General features: G+C 42.6%; 1 protein-coding gene across 1 annotated transcript in view; it reads left to right on the forward strand.

Moving 5' to 3' along the window:
* The first annotated feature begins 539 nt into the window (after positions 1-539).
* The window catches only part of pudp (pseudouridine 5'-phosphatase), a 46,881-nt gene continuing 23,476 nt past the window's right edge, over positions 540-23,944 (forward strand). The window contains exons 1-3 of the mRNA XM_080754864.1: positions 540-623; positions 3,473-3,691; positions 11,854-12,083. Of these exons, the coding sequence (XP_080610990.1) occupies positions 557-623; positions 3,473-3,691; positions 11,854-12,083 (516 nt within the window). The 5' untranslated portion in view covers positions 540-556. The remainder of the gene's footprint in view (positions 624-3,472; positions 3,692-11,853; positions 12,084-23,944) is intronic.

Raw genomic sequence — 23,944 nt, forward strand, 5'->3', positions numbered from 1 at the left:
CACACACACACACACACACACACACACACACACACACACACACACACACACACACACACACACACACACAGGAACCGTAAGGAGAAACATGACTTCATTTCCCATCAGCCCGTTGCAAAAAAAAAAGGACGACCATAAAACGTCAAAACCATGAACGTCCACACAGGAATAATAAAGCAGCTCGTATTGGCTGCTCGAGTTTAACGATTTAATCTGTGGTTTATTTCATCTTCAGTGTTGTTTTATGTGTTCATTAACACACCGGTAATATAGAAAGTTAAATTAACAGCCTCTTTGTGTTGAAATGCATAACAAACATCCACTTTTTCCTTCTCTTGGTGTTAGTTTTTGGTCGGCCCTCCTCAGAACACGTTCCTCTCTGTCGTTCTGTAGGGACTCTCTCTGTCCCAGGTGTTTCCACCAGGTGGGCGTGGTTTTCATCCCATAGCTCTAGGCCTGTAACCACGCCCACCTGATCTAAACACCTGGGACAAGAGTCCCTCTGAGGCAGCGTACCAGAACAGAAGAAGAGAGAAAAACAAACCGTTGCAGCAACATGTGTGAGGAGAGGAGCTTCCAGCCTGTCAGCCATGTGATCTTCGACATGGACGGACTGATACTAGGTTATTAAAACATTATTTAATGTCCTTGGGTTAACAAACAACACGTCTTTACTGTTACATTGTTTTGAAAGTTAGTTTCTGTTTTAAAAGGGGAAAAACTAGAAAGGACACAGTCCTTGTATTGGGATGTACTCAGGGACGTGCTGGGCCCCTGATTCAGCCAGGGAAAAAGAGTTGTAGAGGCCCTCATTGCGCGCTATAGAGAGAGATCTCTCTATAGCACTGCTGCTACTTTGCCATTTCAGATCATCAAGTAACAAGCCAGTGGGCCAATTACATGAGTTATATTTCGTTGTTGTCGGGTGGAAACCTTGTACGTCCAAAACTGTTTGTTTTGTATTTATCATTTTAAAAATGATTTAAACTAGTGAAAACAGCCGATCTACAAGCACACAACGCCTCGCACCGCGAGGCTTTGTGTGCTTGTAGATCTGCTGTTTTCACTAGTTTTGTGCAACGGCCTTGTATGATGAAGCAGGGCTTTGCTTTGCAAAACATTTATAAATTTGATACTTGGAGATTCAAGGTTTCAGTGACGATTTACTTTGTTGGCCGCCCAGCCCCCAAAATGGAACGAAGGCCGACATTTTATTTTTTATTTTTTTCCTAATGGCCGGCCTGGACCAGCTGGGAATGAACCGGCCATTCGGGAGTTTTCCCAATGGCCAGCACGTCCCTGGATGTACTGTTGCATTTTTTTGACAGTTAGTTTTTGTTCTAAAAGGAGAAACAACAACAACAGCCTGTAGCCTGTTACTAGGTTAACAATAACACTATCTTTATTTGATCTTACATTCTTTAGTTGTGGTTCTAAAGGGAAACAAATATCAACAGCAGACTGTAGTGTTTGTATCTCTGCTGCTGCTGCTGCCTTGTCAGTCAGTTCTGTCTGAGCTGGGGCTGGCTGGAGGAAAATAGCAGATCTACAAGCTCACATTGTAACGCGTTGTGAGCTTGTAGATCTGCTATTTCAGGTCTGTTTTACTAAAGCATAGTGAAGTGATATTGATGAATGTGATAAAGCCACAAAAGCATGTCATAAATATCAGGCTACATTTCACTTAAACGCCAGAGCTTAACTCTGCATGTAAATAAGACTTTTTTTATTAATGTGAGAGATCGGGACATAATTCTGTTGGTCCTCCCAAATGTAGAACTTGAATATCTCAAAAGTAGTATTTCAGCATGGCATCATTCATTCAGCAGCCATATCTTCAAAACTGTTGGGTCAATCTCCACAACCAATATATCATTTTGTAGCTATGATTCCCAGCTTTCAAATGAAGTGTGAAAATGAAAAAGAAAAAAAAAAACAATCAAATGATCTCGCGGCACCCCTGGACTGCCGTCACAGCACCCCAGGGTGCCCCGTCACCCACTTTGAAAACCCCTGCATTAGAGGGTAGGAGAGGACGCGCACATTTTATTTAACAATAAATGAATCATCTTATTGATTATGTGCGATGAGGAAATGCTTCTCCAGAGGCATTGAGTGGCGCGTCGCAGCCCATTGATCCCTGGCTGATTGATCACACCACGCACCTGTCATCTGATCACAACATAAATAGATGTAGATAGATAGATAGATACCTTTATTATCCCAAGGGGGAAATTCAGTTGTCCAGTTGTAGCACAGCAGTATACAGTTATTTACAAAGTTACAGAGAAGTAGGAAAAGATAGATAAGAGGGAAAAAAAGAGCAGTACAGTACCAATAAAGAGAAGGTGTATCAATAGAGGGGGCGAATAATATATAAGTATACATAAAGTGTCTTACAAAAAGAGACCATAGCAGTCAATGCTAGTTAGTGCAACAAGTATCTCACTGTCATTGTTAAGAATACTCAGAAACTACCAACACAACCTAGTAGTGCAGAGTCAAAAATCAGTGCGAAAGAACAAACAAAAAAAAAAACAGCTCAGAGAAGAAGAAACTAGGAAGTGTGTCACCACAAGACGCACATGAGCACTCTCCCTGGAAGGTCCTTAGAGGTCAAAGTCAGTACAGCAATAGTTCCGTCAGTCTAGGTTAGGAAGGAAGTCCTTTTCAAGCGTCCGTTATGTGTCTCGTTGTACAGCTTAAGGGCAGCCGTTACAAAAGATTTTCCTAGTCTTTCACATCTCCGTCCTGGGTAGGCAAAGCTGTGTTGTGGGTGTTGTAATACAGGGGATCTCAAAGTGTGGTCCGGGGACCCCGTGTAGGGGTCCTCGAGGGAGGTCCAGGGGGTCCGCATGTAGCACACTGTCATCAAAATCCTTTTTAACCATTTTATCCGTTAACTAGTTGGCTATTCAAAATAATAGCAGATCTACAAGCTCACAGCCCATCACTTTGTGCCGCGCTGCGAGCTTGTACATCAGTGTTGTTTTTGACAGCAAATTCAGATTTTGTTTTAGTGATAGTCTTTTGAATTAAATGTCATTTAGTTTTAGTCATAATTTAGTCACCTGAAAAGTTTAGGTTTTAGTCAAATTTCAGTCGATTAAATATACGATTTTTTTTGACCAAATCTTCAGTTGATTTAGTCGACTGAAATGTATTTTGGCAGGCCTTGATGACATTGTAATGTAATGGCTACAGAAAAAAATCAATGACCATACATGAAGCTAGTTAGTTTGTTTTTAGGTTTTTAGAACTTTGATTATATTGTGTTTTTTCTAGATAGATATCCATTTGCATTTGTTATATTCTTGATGATGTACTGACATATTATCTTGTTTATTATAGTGATGTATTATCTGCTTATTGTAAGTCGCTTTGGATTAAAAGCGTCTGCTAAATGCCTAAACTGTAAACTGTAAACTGCCTTAAATAATCATGTGCGGTATTGTTGTCCTCTCCCTCTCAGACACAGAGAGACTGTACACGGTCTCGTTCCAGGAGGTGTGTGACCGCTTCGGGGTTCGCTACACCTGGGCGGTGAAGTCCAAGGTGATGGGCATGAAGGCTCTGGAGGCTGCCCAGGTCATCTGTGAGGAACTGGCACTGCCCATGAGCGCCCAGGAGCTGCTCACTGAAACCAGGAGGATCCAGGAGAACATCTTCTCCTCTGCACAACTCATGCCAGGTACAGTAGGAGATATTCTCCTCTGCCCAGCTCAGTAATTAGAATGGGTTAATGGGTTAAAGGACAACTCCATCCTAAATCACATCTTTCCTACTTATATTGATCCAAAAGACTGTCCATGGTGTCTATTAGGCAGAAATGCTCCTGTTGTCCAGTTTCCCCAGCAGAACCCAGCAGCTCTCATAGCATAGAGTGGAGCATATAAGCCTATTGCTGTTACACTATTTGTTGAGGTCAAAAGTAAAAACAAAAAAATGTCATGAATGTGTTACTAGTTGTCATTACAAACACATCCATGCCATCATTGTCCCACACAAGCCACCACACTGCTAAACAGATGTTTTATGTGTTTTGCCAAGTCCCGGAAATGATGCCCTTTGATTGGCCAGTACAGTCACTTTAATTGGCACTTGTGCCGAATGCTCACCCCAAAACATAACTTATAAGACTGTGGTGGCTTGTATGGGACAACCAAGGCATGGATGTGTTTGTAATGACAACTAGTAACACATTGATGAAAAATAAAAATGTGTAAAAGCGATAGGCTGTTTGGCCTAAACATGGAGATGTTATGCTATGAGAGCTGCTGGGTTCTGCTGGGGGAAACTGGACAACAGGGGCATTTCTGCCTAATAGACCCCATGGACAGTCATTTTGGAACAATAAAATACAACACTACAGTATGTTACACTATAGACCCCATGGACAGTCTTTATGGAACAATAAAATACAACACTACAGTATGTTACACTATAGACCCCATGGACAGTCTTTTTGGAACAATAAAATACAACACTACAGTATGTTACACTATAGACCCCATGGACAGTCTTTATGGAACAATAAAATACAACACTACAGTATGTTACACTATAGACCCCATGGACAGTCTTTTTGGAACAATAAAATACAACACTACAGTATGTTACACTATAGACCCCATGGACAGTCTTTATGGAACAATAAAATACAACACTACAGTATGTTACACTATAGACCCCATGGACAGTCTTTTTGGAACAATAAAATACAACACTACAGTATGTTACACTATAGACCCCATGGACAGTCTTTATGGAACAATAAAATACAACACTACAGTATGTTACACTATAGACCCCATGGACAGTCTTTTTGGAACAATAAAATACAACACTACAGTATGTTACACTATAGACCCCATGGACAGTCTTTATGGAACAATAAAATACAACACTACAGTATGTTACACTATAGACCCCATGGACAGTCTTTATGGAACAATAAAATACAACACTACAGTATGTTACACTATAGACCCCATGGACAGTCTTTATGGAACAATAAAATACAACACTACAGTATGTTACACTATAGACCCCATGGACAGTCTTTATGGAACAATAAAATACAACACTACAGTATGTTACACTATAGACCCCATGGACAGTCTTTATGGAACAATAAAATACAACACTACAGTATGTTACACTATAGACCCCATGGACAGTCTTTTTGGAACAATAAAATACAACACTACAGTATGTTACACTATAGACCCCATGGACAGTCTTTATGGAACAATAAAATACAACACTACAGTATGTTACACTATAGACCCCATGGACAGTCTTTATGGAACAATAAAATACAACACTACAGTATGTTACACTATAGACCCCATGGACAGTCTTTATGGAACAATAAAATACAACACTACAGTATGTTACACTATAGACCCCATGGACAGTCTTTATGGAACAATAAAATACAACACTACAGTATGCTACACTATAGACCCCATGGACAGTCTTTATGGAACAATAAAATACAACACTACAGTATGTTACACTATAGACCCCATGGACAGTCTTTATGGAACAATAAAATACAACACTGCAGTATGTTACACTATAGACCCCATGGACAGTCTTTTTGGAACAATAAAATACAACACTACAGTATGTTACACTATAGACCCCATGGACAGTCTTTATGGAACAATAAAATACAACACTACAGTATGTTACACTATAGACCCCATGGACAGTCTTTATGGAACAATAAAATACAACACTACAGTATGTTACACTATAGACCCCATGGACAGTCTTTATGGAACAATAAAATACAACACTACAGTATGTTACACTATAGACCCCATGGACAGTCTTTATGGAACAATAAAATACAACACTACAGTATGTTACACTATAGACCCCATGGACAGTCTTTATGGAACAATAAAATACAACACTACAGTATGTTACACTATAGACCCCATGGACAGTCTTTATGGAACAATAAAATACAACACTACAGTATGTTACACTATAGACCCCATGGACAGTCTTTATGGAACAATAAAATACAACACTACAGTATGTTACACTATAGACCCCATGGACAGTCTTTATGGAACAATAAAATACAACACTACAGTATGTTACACTATAGACCCCATGGACAGTCTTTATGGAACAATAAAATACAACACTACAGTATGTTACACTATAGACCCCATGGACAGTCTTTATGGAACAATAAAATACAACACTACAGTATGTTACACTATAGACCCCATGGACAGTCTTTATGGAACAATAAAATACAACACTACAGTATGTTACACTATAGACCCCATGGACAGTCTTTATGGAACAATAAAATACAACACTACAGTATGTTACACTATAGACCCCATGGACAGTCTTTATGGAACAATAAAATACAACACTACAGTATGTTACACTATAGACCCCATGGACAGTCTTTTTGGAACAATAAAATACAACACTACAGTATGTTACACTATAGACCCCATGGACAGTCTTTATGGAACAATAAAATACAACACTACAGTATGTTACACTATAGACCCCATGGACAGTCTTTATGGAACAATAAAATACAACACTACAGTATGTTACACTATAGACCCCATGGACAGTCTTTATGGAACAATAAAATACAACACTACAGTATGTTACACTATAGACCCCATGGACAGTCTTTATGGAACAATAAAATACAACACTACAGTATGTTACACTATAGACCCCATGGACAGTCTTTATGGAACAATAAAATACAACACTACAGTATGTTACACTATAGACCCCATGGACAGTCTTTATGGAACAATAAAATACAACACTACAGTATGTTACACTATAGACCCCATGGACAGTCTTTATGGAACAATAAAATACAACACTACAGTATGTTACACTATAGACCCCATGGACAGTCTTTATGGAACAATAAAATACAACACTACAGTATGTTACACTATAGACCCCATGGACAGTCTTTATGGAACAATAAAATACAACACTACAGTATGTTACACTATAGACCCCATGGACAGTCTTTATGGAACAATAAAATACAACACTACAGTATGTTACACTATAGACCCCATGGACAGTCTTTATGGAACAATAAAATACAACACTACAGTATGTTACACTATAGACCCCATGGACAGTCTTTATGGAACAATAAAATACAACACTACAGTATGTTACACTATAGACCCCATGGACAGTCTTTATGGAACAATAAAATACAACACTACAGTATGTTACACTATAGACCCCATGGACAGTCTTTATGGAACAATAAAATACAACACTACAGTATGTTACACTATAGACCCCATGGACAGTCTTTATGGAACAATAAAATACAACACTACAGTATGTTACACTATAGACCCCATGGACAGTCTTTATGGAACAATAAAATACAACACTACAGTATGTTACACTATAGACCCCATGGACAGTCTTTATGGAACAATAAAATACAACACTACAGTATGTTACACTATAGACCCCATGGACAGTCTTTATGGAACAATAAAATACAACACTACAGTATGTTACACTATAGACCCCATGGACAGTCTTTATGGAACAATAAAATACAACACTACAGTATGTTACACTATAGACCCCATGGACAGTCTTTATGGAACAATAAAATACAACACTACAGTATGTTACACTATAGACCCCATGGACAGTCTTTATGGAACAATAAAATACAACACTACAGTATGTTACACTATAGACCCCATGGACAGTCTTTATGGAACAATAAAATACAACACTACAGTATGTTACACTATAGATACTGTAAAGCCCTTATCAGAGTCCAGGGTGAAGAGCCTATCACCGTATATTTTAGGTGATCAGCTATCCACCTAAAGTGAGAAAACAAGTGGAGGCCATCATAGTCAGTCACGGTGAAGTCCTATCACTGTGACTGACTGGTCTAGATCGACCAATCAGTGAACGGGGTGACGGGTCGATCTGTCTGATAGTAAAAACAGAGAGATGTGTCGGGACTTATTGTGTCTAAAAAGACATATTTAGCCACTTGTACGCATGCCCCACATTTTACCACGGTAAACGTGATAAAACAATAGAACAAAGCAAATGAAAACATTTTAACACTCACTTTTTCTTTTCTCTCATTACAATCTAAAATATGAACCCTTGTTGTAAAAAAACAAAGTTGTCCTTTAACTCAGCAGTGGTTCTCAGGCTTTTTGGAGAAACACAGTGATGTGTATTTGGGCCCATCAGACTCCCATCTCAAAAAGTATTTCATGAAGCCAGATTGTACATGCTGTATGCAGTGCAACTCTAGTTGGTCACTGCGTTGGGAACGGGACACTAACTGAGGTAAATAAATGTGGCTCGTTGCATGCATAATGTTGCACAGCTTAACCAGTTTGAGTGTCATTTACACAAACCCACCTCCACGTTGCACTCATTTATTGATTAAAAGATAAAAGCCTTTTTATCTGTCTCTCTCACTCCACAACCCAGCGCACTTGTTGTCATAGCAACGGGTAATATTTGCATACTTGAATAAACAAAGTGCGCTGCACTTAAACACCCTCTCCAATGATGTCCTCATCAGAGTCACGGTCATAATTAAGAGTACACACCGCCTCTGATGCCGGCTGCACCGATGTCTTTAAGCCATTAAGATTTAAAAAAAGAAACATTTATTTGTTTTCTGAGAAAGAAAATAGATGTTCCTATATCAGTGGTTCTCAAACCTTTTCATGTCAAGGACCCCCAAAATGTTATCAGGGGTGAGATGCCTCACGTGCAAGCACGCGCACGTCACGAATTTAGAGGGGCACCACTTCTAATATCCACATCACACCACTGAATGTTATGTATTTGGCCGCAGACCCCCATCTCAAAATAGTTTGTTTCAGAGAACCCCAGAAGCAAAGAAATTAGTTAAAAATGTTTGCTTTGAAAAAATATATATATTTTCGTACGATTTTTACCACTTTTCAAGATCTGCCACGTTATGAGCTTGTATATCTGCTTTTATTATTATCCCCAGATTTTGTAACCATTTTTTTCACCCAGTGCCAACTGCCCAAGCTGTAATCCTGGACTCTGCTCTCCCTCTGCCAACCTGGGCAGAGCCCCAAACTGAGCTCATGCTTCCTTCAGTACATGAGGAGTGAGCAGGCCGCTTCTTATCACCTGACAGGGGGGATTTCCCCAGAATGGACGTAGCGTGTGGAAAGAACACGTTATTCCAACCTGTTCCTTTCCCCCTCCATCAGGCGCCCCGGCTGGCCAGGGGGAGGCAGTATAGAGACTAGGATTACTGTTTTACTGGGGGGATCGAACCCGGGACTGTGAGGCGACCGCGCCGCCACCGTGCCATCGTGGCCCGTGTTTTCTCCAATCTTGTAAAAACGTTGACACTAATGTTTAAAAAAAAGAAAAAATTCCACAGCTGTGGTGTTTTTGCCATTTAACCATTTCTTTTTATAGATTTTTAAAAATGTTCACAAACAACATAAAATCACAAAAACAAAACACTGTAAAACAGAACAGACTACAGAGTCCTCCATTTTTCAAGTCCACTTTTCCTGTTCACACTATTTTCGAGAGCAGGCTCTGACATCGTAATCCTTCAAACAACTACATGCATTTCTTTGATCTAATCTCATAAAATATGACTAGAATAGTATATTTGTTCAGTGTTTTACCGCTTTGTTTTGATACCTCCGGCTCCTACTGTAGTTCCAAACATGAAATGACATTATTTTTATCACATTCTATTCTCTCAGTGTTCCAATAACTCTCTAGAGAAGACTGTCTGTCTGGAGCAAAGCGGCTGTTTTTTGGCAGTTCCATTTCTTTGAGGAGAATTCCTGATTCTTCTCTCAGTCGATGGAGAAACATGACTTTGTCAAAAGAAGCAGACAACTTTCTCTCTCTAAGGGTCGTTTCACACTCTAATAAGGAACCTAACTAATTTCGGTTCGGGAGGGCTCCCCGACCCGAGATTATTTAGGTTCGGGGGGAGTTCATCCATACTTTCTTAACGGCTAGTGCCGAAGTCGCATGTAAATATTGGAGGTCCGTGGCATGACAACGTTTGTGGCCGATGAATGAGCGTTGCAGAGCGGATACATATTTGACTGGCCCTCGCGCTGCACACTGAATGACTGGAGGTCCAGTGAGTAGCAGCTCCAGTAGGCAGCAGCACCAGCGGGGTCTCTTCTCTCTCTCTCTCTCTCTCTCTCTCTCTCACTCACACTCACAAACGCTCGATCAATCTACAAGCTCACATTATAGACGTGCCGCCTCCCTTGCTGCATGCATGTCATCACACAGTCACAACTCGTCGTGGAAAACAACACGGAACACTAGCAATTAGCAAAGTTGTGTTTAAGCACTTCTTTAGTCTTAAAAACGGCAGTGCGATACACGCAGCAAAGCTGTGTGTGTGTGTGTGTGTGTGTGTGTGTGTGTGTGTGTGTGTGTGTGTGTGTGTGTGTGTGTGTGTGTGTGTGTGTGTGTGTGTGTGTGTGTGTGTGTGTGTGTGTGTGTGTGTGTCGCGTGCGCGCCTCCCAGCGAGAACCTGACAATGTATCCGCTCTGCGACGATCAATACACGGCCAGACAAGCATTGGAAGTCGGCGTGCCTCCCTCCCAAACGACCGCTGTTTCATGGGTTCACAGCCGAGCATATGAACTTGGAGCCAGGATGAATGAATGAGAAGACACCGCTGAGTACCGAAATTAAGTCGGGAGGTCACAACATTTCTCCAGCACCGTGGAGCCGAATTTAGTCGGTTGACGCCCCCCGAACCGGGGGATGCGAACCATATTTGGGTTCGCCTAGTGCCGAACCGAAATTAGTTAGGCTCCTTATAACGGTATGAATCGACCCTAACACATTAAGACGATTCTACTTAAAGGGATATTCCACTTTCAACAGGGATACAGCTTATGGGCTTTTCTCCACACCCATTGTAACTTCAAACTCCATTTTAACCATGATAGATTCATTAAAAAAACACCCATTATTTTTTCTGGTAACTCATATTACCCTCCTAATACGTGAGCAGGCCGTGTTTTTTCAATAACCTTTTTCATTTATTTTTAATACATTTTTATTGTATTTAATTTTTTCCATTTTTTCCAAAGAACTATTAAAAATAAAAGAAAAAAGTTATTGAAAAAAACATAGCCTGCTCACGTATTAGGAGGGTAGTAAGAGTCACCAGAAAAAACAATGGGTGAGTTTGAAGTTACAATGGGTGTGTGTGGGGAGAGGCCCTGGGCCTGGAGGGCCTGATAACATTTACATCACATATCTAAATATTCAATCAAGTGAATTAAAAACTGTTCAGGGTGTTCATAAAAGCGATACAATGACCAAAGGTTTTTTTGGAAAGTGGAATTTCCCTTTAAGTATTGACGGTTCAAGTGGTTAAATATCTGAAAACACGAATTGACATGAATCCAAAATACACTGATGATTGTGCTGTCAAACAATGAAACTATATGGAATCTATGAACAGGTTGTGGGGGTCCCTGCTTCATCCCTCTCTCAACTAAGGGGTCCCTGCTTCATCTCTCTCTCAACTAAGGGGTCCCTGTTTCATCTCTCTCTCAGCTAAGGGGTCCCTGCTTCATCTCTCTCTCTCAACTAAGGGGTCCCTGCTTCATCTCTCTCAACTAAGGTGTCCCTGCTTCATCTCTCTCTCAGCTAAGGGGTCCCTGCTTCATCTCTCTCTCAACCAAGGGGTCCTTGGCCTGAAAACGTTGAAGACCCCTGGTGTATGCATTAACTCTTTTACATGTATTTGTACCTTTAACTCTCTCTCTCTCTCTCTCCCCCAGGTGTGGAGAGGTTGGTACACCACCTCCATGCCAGCGGCGTGCCCATGGCGGTGGCCACCAGCTCAGCGGGTGCCACCTTCCAGATGAAGACCCTTCACCACGGGGTCTTCTTCAGCCTGTTCCACCACATCGTGCTGGGGGACGACCCGGACGTGAAGGCTGCCAAACCCCAGCCAGACCCCTTCCTGGTGTGTGCCGGGCGCTTCAGCCCCCCCGCCCCCCCGGGGAAGGTAAGGGAGACCACCAGAACCAACCACATGCCTTTGTTCTGTTTTTGTGGGGAAAGCTTTGGCAGGAAAATAAGCAGATGGGCAAGCTCACAGCGCGTCACAACGCAACTGACGCACCGCCGTCCAAATAATTGTGACCGAAGGTCGCATTTACCCTGAGAAATCTTGTAGCGTGTCTGACTGTCTGTACGTACAGGAAGTGATGTCACAGGATGTCAGTGAGTCACAGTGATGTGGTACAGAATGACTCATATATGGGCATGAAAAGGTGGAGATTTCTGATGTCATAAATCCCAGGCCGAAAATGAGAATGTTAGGGTACCCCCTTATGCCCATATATGGAGATCCACAGGCATCAAACCAAGGCCCTAACTCACCAAGGCCCTGCTTGGCATTACTAATTAACATACGTTTTTTGCCCATATATGGAGATTCCTATATCTCCATATATGGGAGATAAGTGTCCGCCAGATAAGTGTCAGGTCGCAGCGTGATTTTAGGGCAAAATGTGTAGGAGCAGTGTCCAAAATGTGTTTAAAAAAATCGGCCTGATGGTGACGCTATATGGCACAGATCCATGTTGATGACATGAGTGTAGACATACTGTGTAGCGATTTGCGTCATTTTAGGGCAAAATTTGTAGGAGCAGTGTCCAAAAATGTGTTTTACAAGAAACTGCCTCATGGTGGCGCTAGAAGAGGGCCATGTGAGAAATGGAGGTTGTGGTTTGGCAGGCAAGGAGTGTGTGTGCAAATTTTGGCATGGATCGGGGCAACGGTGGCGGAGATATGAGCAGGGCAAAAGTGTGACCTGTGATGTGTGACAGACAGACTGACAGACAGCCGGTGGAGGTTTTGTCTTTATTGTTCCCGAAGGGAAATTTGTCTTCACAAGTCTGTTCAACACAAAAGACATGATTATGACATTTTACATGACGATTTATTGTCACTCAAATAATTGCGATTAACGATTTAATTGTGTTTTTTGTCGTTGACAATTACATTACCTGTTTGGGTCGTAGGCTTTGAAGTTACACATGGCAGATATGACACCTAACCTAACCTATACAAAGAAATTACTGACATATTTGACAACTTTATAACCTAAAAAGAACCTTGATAGTGGAAATAGCCGATCTACAAGCTCACAGCGCGTCGCATCGCGAGACATTTTGATAACCAAAAAAAAAGAACAGTTGTTGTGGGCTCAGTGGGTGAAAAACAACAGACTGAGTGCATGTTGAAATGACCCCTGACATGTTTGAAAGTGAAGTCAGAGGCGTCAATTGGGTATGGCAGGGGTATGCAGCTGCCATACCCTGGGTCCAGGGGGGTCCAGGGGTATGCAGCTGCCATACCCTGGGTCCAGGGGGGTCCAGGGGTATGCAGCTGCCATACCCTGGGTCCAGGGCGGTCCAGGGGTATGCAGCTGCCATACCCTGGGTCCAGGGGGGGGGGGGGGGGGTATGGTATTGTATTCTCCCCATCTTGACAGAATGGTATATTCCCAGGTTCCGCAGGTCAGCTGCACAGGTGCAATGCATTGTTGTTAATTGTGACACGTTTACTAACATGCCAAGTTTAGCTGCACTTGAACAACCGTTCCAGGCTGCCATATCCAGCCTAAAAAAACCTTAGAGACCTGTGTAAAAAACGGACAAAAGTTTATTTTTAGCTTTTTTTCAGACATTGTGAAAATAGCAGATCTACATGCTCACAACGCCTCGCAGCATGTAGATCTGCTATTTTCACAATAGAACCTTGTTATACAAAATGTAATGCCTCTTTTCCATGAGGACTTCCATCTTTGCCATACCCTAGCTTTTTGCTGAACTGACACCACTGCAGAGTGCACGTTGAAATGACCCCTGACATGTCTGAAAGTGAAGCATCCCTTCAAGGAGGTGAAAGCTTTTCTTCCATCTTTGTTTGGCAGCTCTTCTTCCTCAGTCCTCAGAGGAAGAGCAGTGTTTTGTTCTGTGCTCTTCTTCCTCAGTCCTCAGAGCAACAGCAGTGTTTTGTTCTGTGCTCTTCTTCCTCAGTCCTCAGAGCAACAGCAGTGTTTTGTTCTGTGTTCTGAGGTTCTCCTAAGAGGTGAACTCTAGACTCTGCCCTGCAGCGCTGGAAGGCTCTGTTTGAATACAGAGCTACGCTGGGTGTTTGTGATGAGGCATGCTCTGACATGGTTTAGTCCAGGGGTCCTCAACGTTTTCAGGCCAAGGACCCCTTAGTCGAGAGAGAGAGAGAGAGAGATGAAGCAGGGACCCCCATAACCCATAGATACCATATAGTTTAATTGTTTGACAGCACAATCATCAGTGTATTTTGGATTAATTTGTGTCACTACTTAAAGGACAACTTTAGTTTTTTACAACAAGGGTTCATATTTTAGATTTTAATTAAAGAATATAAAAGATGAGTGTTAAAATGATTTCATTTACTTCTTTCTATTGTTTTAGAGATTCTTATTTCAGTGGTTGGGGGCATGCGTACAAGTGGCTAAATATGTCCTTTTACACAGAATAAGCCCATTCCCAAGATACAACGCAACCTTTCATGGTTGGATGTGACTTATGGGGGCTAGAAGTGTTACTGTAAATAGCAATAAAGAAACTGCTGGCTTTTTGTGTCTAAAAAGACATATTTAGCCACTTGTACGCATGCCCCCATGCGTACGCAATTTACGCATGCCCCACATTTTAGCATGGTAAACGCGATAAAACAATAGAACGAAGCAAATGAAAACATTTTAACACTCACTTTTTCTTTTCTTTAATTACAATCTAAAATATGAACCCTTGTTGTAAAAAAAAAAACTACAAGCTCATCACAAGCTTGCAGATCGGCTATTCTCAGCAAATAGGTTTGGTAAAAAAGTACAGAGTGAAAGGTCAAGTTTACTAATTTTAGTGGCTTAATGTCTGAAAAACATAAAACGTGAATCCAACATAGACTCATCACAGTGCTGTCAAACAGGTCTATGAATCTATCAGCTGTGACACATTTTGAGCTTGTAGATCTGCTATTTTCAAGAGATTTTTGAACATTGATTTCATGCATTTGAAAAGGTGTGAGAAGTACATTCTGCCTGTACTTTTGCTTGAGTACATTTTGACTTGAAAGTAAAAATATATTGTTGTTGGTCGAGAACTGGGAACCCTTCGGAATAACTCTTTGTGCTCTAATGACGGTTTCTCTACCCCTGAGCCATGCCGCCCCCTCATGTGGCCTATACCAGTCACTTATTATTTTGGTCTCGTTTTCATGGACCCTGGATGCGTATTTCTCTCGCTAAAGCTGGCAAAACCGATCGCCTCCGCAGCGTTGCTGATCGCATGGTTTGAAATGGGGCATTAACGAAAAAGTCGACAAGTCGACTTAATTTCACAAGTCGACTCCCACTAGAGAAAGTCGAAAGTCGAAGTAAAAAAAAAAAAAAGCTTTCTATTGTGAAAATAGCAGATCTACATGTGCGAGGCGTTGTGAGCATAGATCGGCTATTTTCACAATTTCTGCCTCTATATATTTGACAATCTGGACAATGTTAAACTTGGCATTTTAGAGGTATTAAAAAGTCCTTAAATTGTCACTATAAATGTGCAGATACCCTCTATACACTTAAACTTTATGTTGTTTTTTTTACTGTTGAGAGAGAAAACAATGTTGCACATTAAGTTAATCATCTGGGGACCCCCTAAAATAATTGGGGGGGTCGTGTGACTCGTGTGTGATGTGATGACGTCATCAAACGATAAAGTCGACTTCAACTCAACTTTTTACTGAGTCGAGTCGACTTGCAAAAATCACAAGTCGTTGATGCCCTGGTTTGAAACGACCGTTGAAATGAACTTTGTGGCCTCTTTTTGTCGGTTCAGCAACGACGCCGTTGTGTACTTTTTGACCTGCAGGACCGATAGAAAACAAAGTCTCCACTTGAAGTTGGGAGTTTCTGCTGCTGTGGGCTTTTAGGAGGGAAAGAAACGCCAGCTGTCAGTTCCATTCAGGTCACACATTAAGGTGTTGAAGTCTCTTAACAAAAGCAGTTTGTCACAGACAGAACGCCGCAGTGCAGGACAGCACTGGATCACACAAATGCTACATACTGCAAGGGGGAGGGGGGAGGGGGGAAGGGGGGGGGGGGGGGGGTTACAGAAGTAAAAAAAAGTGGGTGAAATGTATTTCTTGTTTTTGCAGTACGTGTTTAGTTTTTACTGGAATCAGTTACACATCGACACTCCGAAAAACATTGCTATCCCGACCACCTAAACCTAAGCTTAACCCTAACCCTAACCTCATTGAAACTAACGCTGGTGAATGCTAACCTGGTGTTCGGCATGGAGATGTTTCGGAATGGAAACCCGCCCCCGTTGGGATCAGAATGGGCTTCATCGTCACATCACAGGTTTAAAGAAGTAACGAAGTGGGTGTCCTCTTTATAAACCTGATTCTAGTTTGATGTACAAACGTGGGCTTCAAAAACTCATTGACTGCCAACAATAAACTTTGACTTTGAGTCTGTTTGTGCCCGGCTAGCTCAGTCGGTAGAGCTCTCGCCTTTGTACCGCAAGGTCATGGGTTCGATTCCGGGCACCGCCAACTCAGCGTATGAGTAGCACGGCTTGGCAAGTCCTGCGGCAAGTACTGGGAGCTGATGGTAGGTGTGGCACTCCACCTCAGCAGTCCATCTCCCAGGGGTCTAGCGCATTGTAACGGGGACAGACTCCCGCGTGTTACCGGCTGATACCGACAATAAGCCACTCCTAACCTACTTATTTTAGAGTGACACGTTATGATATTCTTACTTTTTATCTCTTTTACTGCTATGGACGTTCCCGTTCGCCCCATTTTTTACGGCGGCGCGTTGCCAATACGGCTCGTTCTTTTTTACCTTGTTTTGATGACTGTAAGCTGATGAGGGGTCGCGCAGGTGTGTACAGTAAAAACATCTCCCGTAATGCTGCTCTCAAATCTCTACCTCACGTAAACATCAATGATGTCCAATTCACTTCCTGGCTGTTCACTGTGGATCTATTGCTCTGATGCGATTCTGTGGTCTGAATGTATGGCAGGCGGAGCGGCCCATTTCACATTAATTCTTGCATAAGGCTGCCCTCTGCTGCCAGTATGGCCAAAGTACACATCTGACTGCCCATTGCAAGATGAATTTGTTTAGAAAGAATCAATAGATCATTTTCTATAACATCGCAAAGGGAAGCTGCTTTTTGCTGGCACCAGACCCAATACATAAATAATAACATCTGGCAGTAAAACTGTTAAAAAGGTCGCAGTGTGACCGGTGTGCAGACGTGCACGATCGCAGTCCATCGCAGACCGGATCTTTGTGTGTTGAGTTCTATATAAAATAGAGAACGGATAGCCCAGATATTCATTTCAATGAAAGTTGCTAAGCAGGGACGTGCAGAGAATGTTAGAGAGGCAGGGGCTGGCATTTCTAAAAGGGTCTTTTGGTGGAAACATCGAAAATAGCCCACCTCCAAGCTCATTTGGAGGTGGGCTATTTCCGGTGCTTGATACCACACTGAACTAAGCATAATCAAGTCAATATCAACTCAAAATGGAGATGTGGCGTAACGGCATGGATTTCTATGACATCTGACATCATACATACAATCCCTTTTATGCCCATACATGGAGATCCCTGTCTGTAGAACCAGCCACACGGATATGGGCTGTCTTCCTCCATATATGGGCATTCCCATATGAAGTCCTGTTAGATATGGTCTTAATATTGATGACATCAGGGATCTCCATATGGGCATAAAAGGGATTCTGTTAGTCGTTCCCATGACATCACAGCGATGTCAAAGCGTGATGCCAACAATCCCTCAACAGCGACTTCTTTTTTTTAGAACTCAGAGAGAGAGAGGGAAAAATAAAATGCCATGGATCACTGGAGTGGATTTTTCTGTTAAAACCTTTCAATACAAACCAAACATCGTGGTGGACAGATTTATGGTTCCGAGTTAGCCATAAAGTGTAACTCTTATAGAGAACTTTATTGAGTGTACTGTTACTGCTTCTGTGGAATGGGGGAAATGCTCTCTGCCGTGTTTGTGTTTGCTCTGCTGTACAGAAAACCAGTGGATTGGGTCAAAACGAGTGCTAATGTAGATCGTCTACTTTTACATTTGTTTTGGTCGTAGAGGGACGTGGCGCCCCTCTACAGATCCGGGAGGGCAAGGCGCAGGCGGCCGTGGTGGTCCGCGGTCCCGGCGGACCATCAAAGGGACCGAAAAAGAGCGCCGCCACGATAATCAATCAAACAGCTAGGCTAGGCTACATATATACTGTATCTCAGATAGCATACATGCTAGGCTAGCTTGCTTCCCCAGTGTTGTTGTAGTCCAGCCAATAAAGGTTATTTGACCATGTTCACCACAACGTTAATCGTCGCTATTGTTGTAAAGACGCAATGAAGACCTGTGTGGCTTCTAAAACGTTGTCCAATGTCCACCACATCTATAAATAATAGCGGTGTCCAGTTGTGAACTTGTTGTGACTGAATGAAGAGGACGGGGAGAGGAGGCGGGTCGCTAGACTCCGAGCAGTGAGCTGTGTCAACAGTAGCAGAACTGAGCTCCACTAGACTCACTCAGTATATACACAAACATAAATACAATACAGAATTAATGTAATGCTATCGGAAAATACACGTAGGCAGTAGGCTATACGTTAACATTTGTAAGATAAACTATATTTTAATTGGATACTTTTAATTTTTTTCCCCAACTAGTCGGTATTCATAAACTGGACCGGTTTGATTGATTGATTGAAAGACTTTATTGTCAGTTTGCATAGGAAAAGGTACAGTTTCATGACGGTACCGTTCACTGGTACAAGGTCTACTAAAAGGAGATCCATGAAAAGACTAAGCTTATTTCCACAGGAAACCATTTGAGTATCTCATATAAGTATCATCAAGTAAACCGAATCGAACCGGTAAAACCGAAAACCGTCGGCGTCACAACACTACATAGTAGTTCCTCATCAAAATGCATCCGTTCAACACACCGCAATTTTTTTTCCCATGGAATGCGTTTCATGTCTGCTTTCAGAAAGAGGTGCGGCAGCAACCCGCCGCAATCACACACATAAAAGGCGGAGGGTTGAAATAATTGAAAATGATTGAGATGTTGCAGCAGTGTGTGTGTGGGTGTGAGTTCTTTTTATTCCCTTCTTCTTATTCTCCTCCGGCTTAATTTAGCAGTGAAACATCTCCTCCTCTAATAGATACATCCTCACCTCCACCATGACAGAGCTACAAATAGCTGTGCCCGTAGCACTGCTGGGTGCAACCTGCTTTATAATCTGGAGACAGGAGCGCTTAGAGCTGGCATTTCTCTGGAGGAGATATGAGACCCCCCCGCTTCCATGGGGGGGAGTAACCAATGATGATAGAGAGAAGGAGAGGGGGAGGGAGAGAGAGGGAGGGAAGAAAGGGAGAGAGAGAGGGAGAGGGGGATTGAGAGAGCGAAAGGGGAAGGGCTAGAGAGAGAGAGAGAGGGAGGGAGGGTGTGAGAGAGAGAGAGAGAGAGAGAGGGAGAGAGAGGAGGGAGGGAGGGAAGAAAGTTAGAGAGGGAGAGGGGGATTGAGAGAACGAGAGGGGAAGGGCTAGAGAAAGAGAGAGCGGGAGGGTGTGAGAGATAGAGACACAGAGGAGAGAGAGAGAGAGAGAGAGAGAGAGAGAGAGAGAGAGAGGAACACACACCACTGACTATTGCCGATGATGGAGAGGTTATTATATAGCTTTATGTATTGAGAGGCACTCTTGCCGATTTCAGAAGAGACTCGTCGCCAATTGCAAGATATTTAAAAAGTTATTTGGGGCCATGATGATAACCTCTTCTTCCCACTAAGGATTTATATTGTCTGTGTTATTGTTTACAACCACAATTATTCACGTGTTTTCGCCAGGTTTTAAGGTCTTATTTTAGTTGTTTCTCCTAAGCTCGAGGCCCTCTTTGCCCATCGGCCCCACCGTTGCGCTTAGGTTCACCGGGAAAACCGCCGCCGCGGAGCAGACAGTGTGAGAGAGCGAGGGGGGGAGGAGGGGAGGGGGGGGGGGGGGGGGGGGGGGGGGGGGGGGTCATGAGGGAAGGAAGTAGGAGGATGCCCCAACCACCTAAGCTGACTCCTTTCCAAGTGAAGGAGCAGCGGTTCTACTCCAAGTCTCTCTCGGGTGACTGAACTTCTCACCCTATCTCTAAGGGAGCCACTCATCTGAGGAAACTCATTTCGGCTGCTTGTACCCGCGACCTTATACTTTCAGTCATGACCCACACTTCATGACCATAGGTGAGAGTAGGAAGGAAGATTGCTCGGCAGACAGAGAGCTTTTTAATTCTATACAGGGACAATTAGTCCGCCCAAGTATAGTAATTCACGCACACGCACGCATGCTCACACACACACACACACACACACACACACACACACACACACACACACACACACACACACACACACACACACACACACACACAGATGCAGAAGCCTAGTTCAGTTCTCTATCATTAATCTTACATGGCATTACTCCAAAGCATGGTTTGTAACCTCCTTATTCAAATCAGGTACAATTAAAGAAATGAAGTCAGCGTCGTCGCCGTCCCTCCCCCTCCCCCCATAGCTCACATGTGAAACTGACCTATTAACTGCGTATAGAGCCCTATTTTATACCAAAGCTACTTGAACATATTATACGGGACAGCATTTGCTAAAATATTGCCGATCTACATGCACACAACGCGCTGCGGTTGCGACGCGTTGTGAGCTTGTAGATTGGCTATTTTTTGGGACATAGACATTTGGTAGAGTGAAAAAAAGACTGTATCAAGTATGTTATTTCCAGATCTGTTATACCAATTATAGAGGGTTTAACTCATACTGTGCCGATCCCGAACTAGTTCGGCTTTATTTCAATCCAATACAATGTTTTTTTTTATTAATTCACTTACCCCGAGCTGCTTGTAGAGTCGTGGGTGGTCCTGGCTCGCTAGCCGCTAGCCAGTTAGCCATTCTACTCTGTCCGACGATATATTCCATTAAAAATGGTTTAAAATACATTTTTGAGCTCCCCAATGTTCACCCGATGTTCGGCGCCGCTTCCGATGAGTACACGAGTGTGCCGATCCCGAAGTAGTCCGGCTTTTTTTAATTACATGAATGAAATGATAAGAGGCCTTCTGAAGCCTGGCCTGATTTTTCTAGCTACTAGCCGAAAGCTAGCAACCTCCCGGCCGGCCGTAATTTGCGAACGCAATCGCCAATCTCCGCCTAATCCAATGAAAGACCACATCTTTATAATAATAATAATAATAAAGCTTTATTTGTATAGCACCTTTCATGACATGAAATGCAGCTCAAAGTGCTTTACAGAGCAGAAAATGAAGCACAGTTACTTAACAGAAAAAATAAAATACACATGAATACAATAAAGCAGAACAATAAAAACATAAAACATTGAAGAACAATTTCAGAACAGTGTGGACGTCAATAGCATCAAAGAGATAAAAAAATAATTCAGCTAAAAGCAAGAGTAAAGAAATAGGTCTTGAGCTGTGCTTTAAAGCTATCCACAAAGGCTTATATCTCTGGATTGTGTCTTTGAAAAGCGGCGCGAGGTTTATTTACGGCGAAATCGCCCAAAAATGATCTTTTAGATGACAAAATGGGAATAGCCATTCTGTTAGCATCTTCATCCGGGACATTTCCATGCCGTGCATGAACGTGAGCACGTGAGGTCCTGGAAGGTTAGGTCCTGGAAGCTAAAGCGCTCGCCTATGAGAGATGCGCTGGCATTCTTTGGCCCCTAGAGGGCGCTGGCACTCAATGAGTTAAGTGGTACCGGATATGCAGCTCTGCAAATAAAAGGTGAATTGATCCCAGTGCATGACAGAGGATAGACGGTTATTAATGTGAGTGTTCTTTTTATCACTAAGACCCCACACTGGGAGTCGGCAATCCCCGAGCTATCGCCCCTCCAGGGTTTAACCCATTCAGAACGGGTACACATTATTGTGTATCAGTATTTTATGCTTTAACTATTGAAAAAATAGCAGATATACAAGCTCACAGCGCGGCACCGAGTGCCGCGCTGTGAGCTTGTAGATCTGCTATTTTTGAAAAAATAATGAAAATTAGAATTTTGACCCGATTCTATAAGTGTCTTTTGAATCCTTCCAAGGTTTTTTGAAAAAACGATGTTTCTATGACAGCAATCTGGCCAGCCATCGTCAAAGAAAAGGTCCTTTTCACTTCAACTGGAGCTCAGTTAGTCTGTTCTTGAGAGACTACTATGTCAGTGGTTCTCAAACCTTTTCATGTGAAGGACCCCCAAAATGATATGTATTTGTCCACGGACCCCCATCTCAAAATATTTAGTTCCAGGGACCCCCCCAGAAGCAACATTTTTGTTACAAATATTCGCTTTGAAAATACACATATTCAAAGATTTGTAGAAATTTTCACGACTTTTTCAAAAATAGCAGATCTACAAGCTCGCAGCGCGGCACTCGGTGCCGCGCTGTGAGCTTGTATTTTTCACCGGTTAAAGCACTCAATAATTCTAGGCCCTAAATGGGTTTAAACAGAAAGTCCAAGCTGCAGCGATATAGCGCCGTGAGTGACGGAATCCCCCCTCCCACCCCCCCCTCCTCCTTTCAGCACAGCCGCCATGAAATATTCAAAGCGGTGGACGAGGAGCCGCGAGTGAAAAAAAAAGCGTCCCGACATGCTATTGTGCGTGGAGGCTGAATGAAATGCTCTTAAGAGAAACCCCGACCGCACGGCGTTGATTTAAAACCACTCCACTCACACTCAGCACTCCAGCGCCTTACCCGCTCTTATCTCGCAGTGCGTGCGAGGGTGTGTGTGTGTGTGTGTGTGTGTGTGTGTGTGTGTGTGTGTGTGTGTGTGCGTGTGCGTGTGAGCGTGCATGTGTGCGTGCATGTGTGCGACTCAACTCGCGGTTTGTAATTTTTTTTGTAGAACTGATAATTTTCTTCTACAAATCGCCGCTGTCTGGCAGAAACCTCTTGTCTCCATCGTTCAACACTTAATATTTTAATTTTTTTAATGTTTTTTCTTTATTATATTTTTTTCTTTTCACAGATTAATGCCCTACTTTGTCGCGTACGACGAGTGTCACACAAAAGTAGTGAAAATAGAGGAGGCGTTATTATTATTTAATGTTTTTCTCGCTATTGGAGCATTGTGTGTTCAAACCATAAACGTTTGAACACAATATGAGGTTTGTGTTGCCACAGCAGGCTGCAGGCTTTCTGCCTCACATCACAGATGTGAGGCAGAACAGTGGCGTCAGTTCAGCAAAAGCTAGGGTATGGCAAAGATGGGAGTCCTCATGGAAAGGATGCATTACATTTTGTATAACACTGTTCTATTGTGAAAATAGCCGATCTACATGCTCACAACGCCTCGCAGCGCGAGCATGTAGATCGGGTATTTTCACAACATCTGAAAAAAAAGAGTTTTGTCCGTTTTTTACACAGGTTTCTACGGTTTCTTGGGCTGGATATGGCAGCCTGGAACGGTTGTTCAAGTGCAGCTAAACTTGGCATGTTAGTAAACGTGCCACAATTAACAATAATGCATTGCACCTGTGCAGCTGACCTGCGGAACCTGGGAATATACCATTCTGTCAAGATGGGGAGAATATAATTATAATACCTTGTTAAAGTGACCATTTTGTTAAATTTTGCATTTGTAGTTATTTTACTGTAATTTAACAACATAATAACCAGCACAGATAGACAAAGAGACATTATTTTCCCCCCTGGACCCAGGGTATGGCAGCTGCATACCCCTGCCATACCCAATTGACGC

This window comes from Nannobrachium achirus, assembly GCF_963921795.1.
Source record: "Nannobrachium achirus genome assembly, chromosome: 24".
NCBI lineage: Eukaryota > Metazoa > Chordata > Actinopteri > Myctophiformes > Myctophidae > Nannobrachium > Nannobrachium achirus.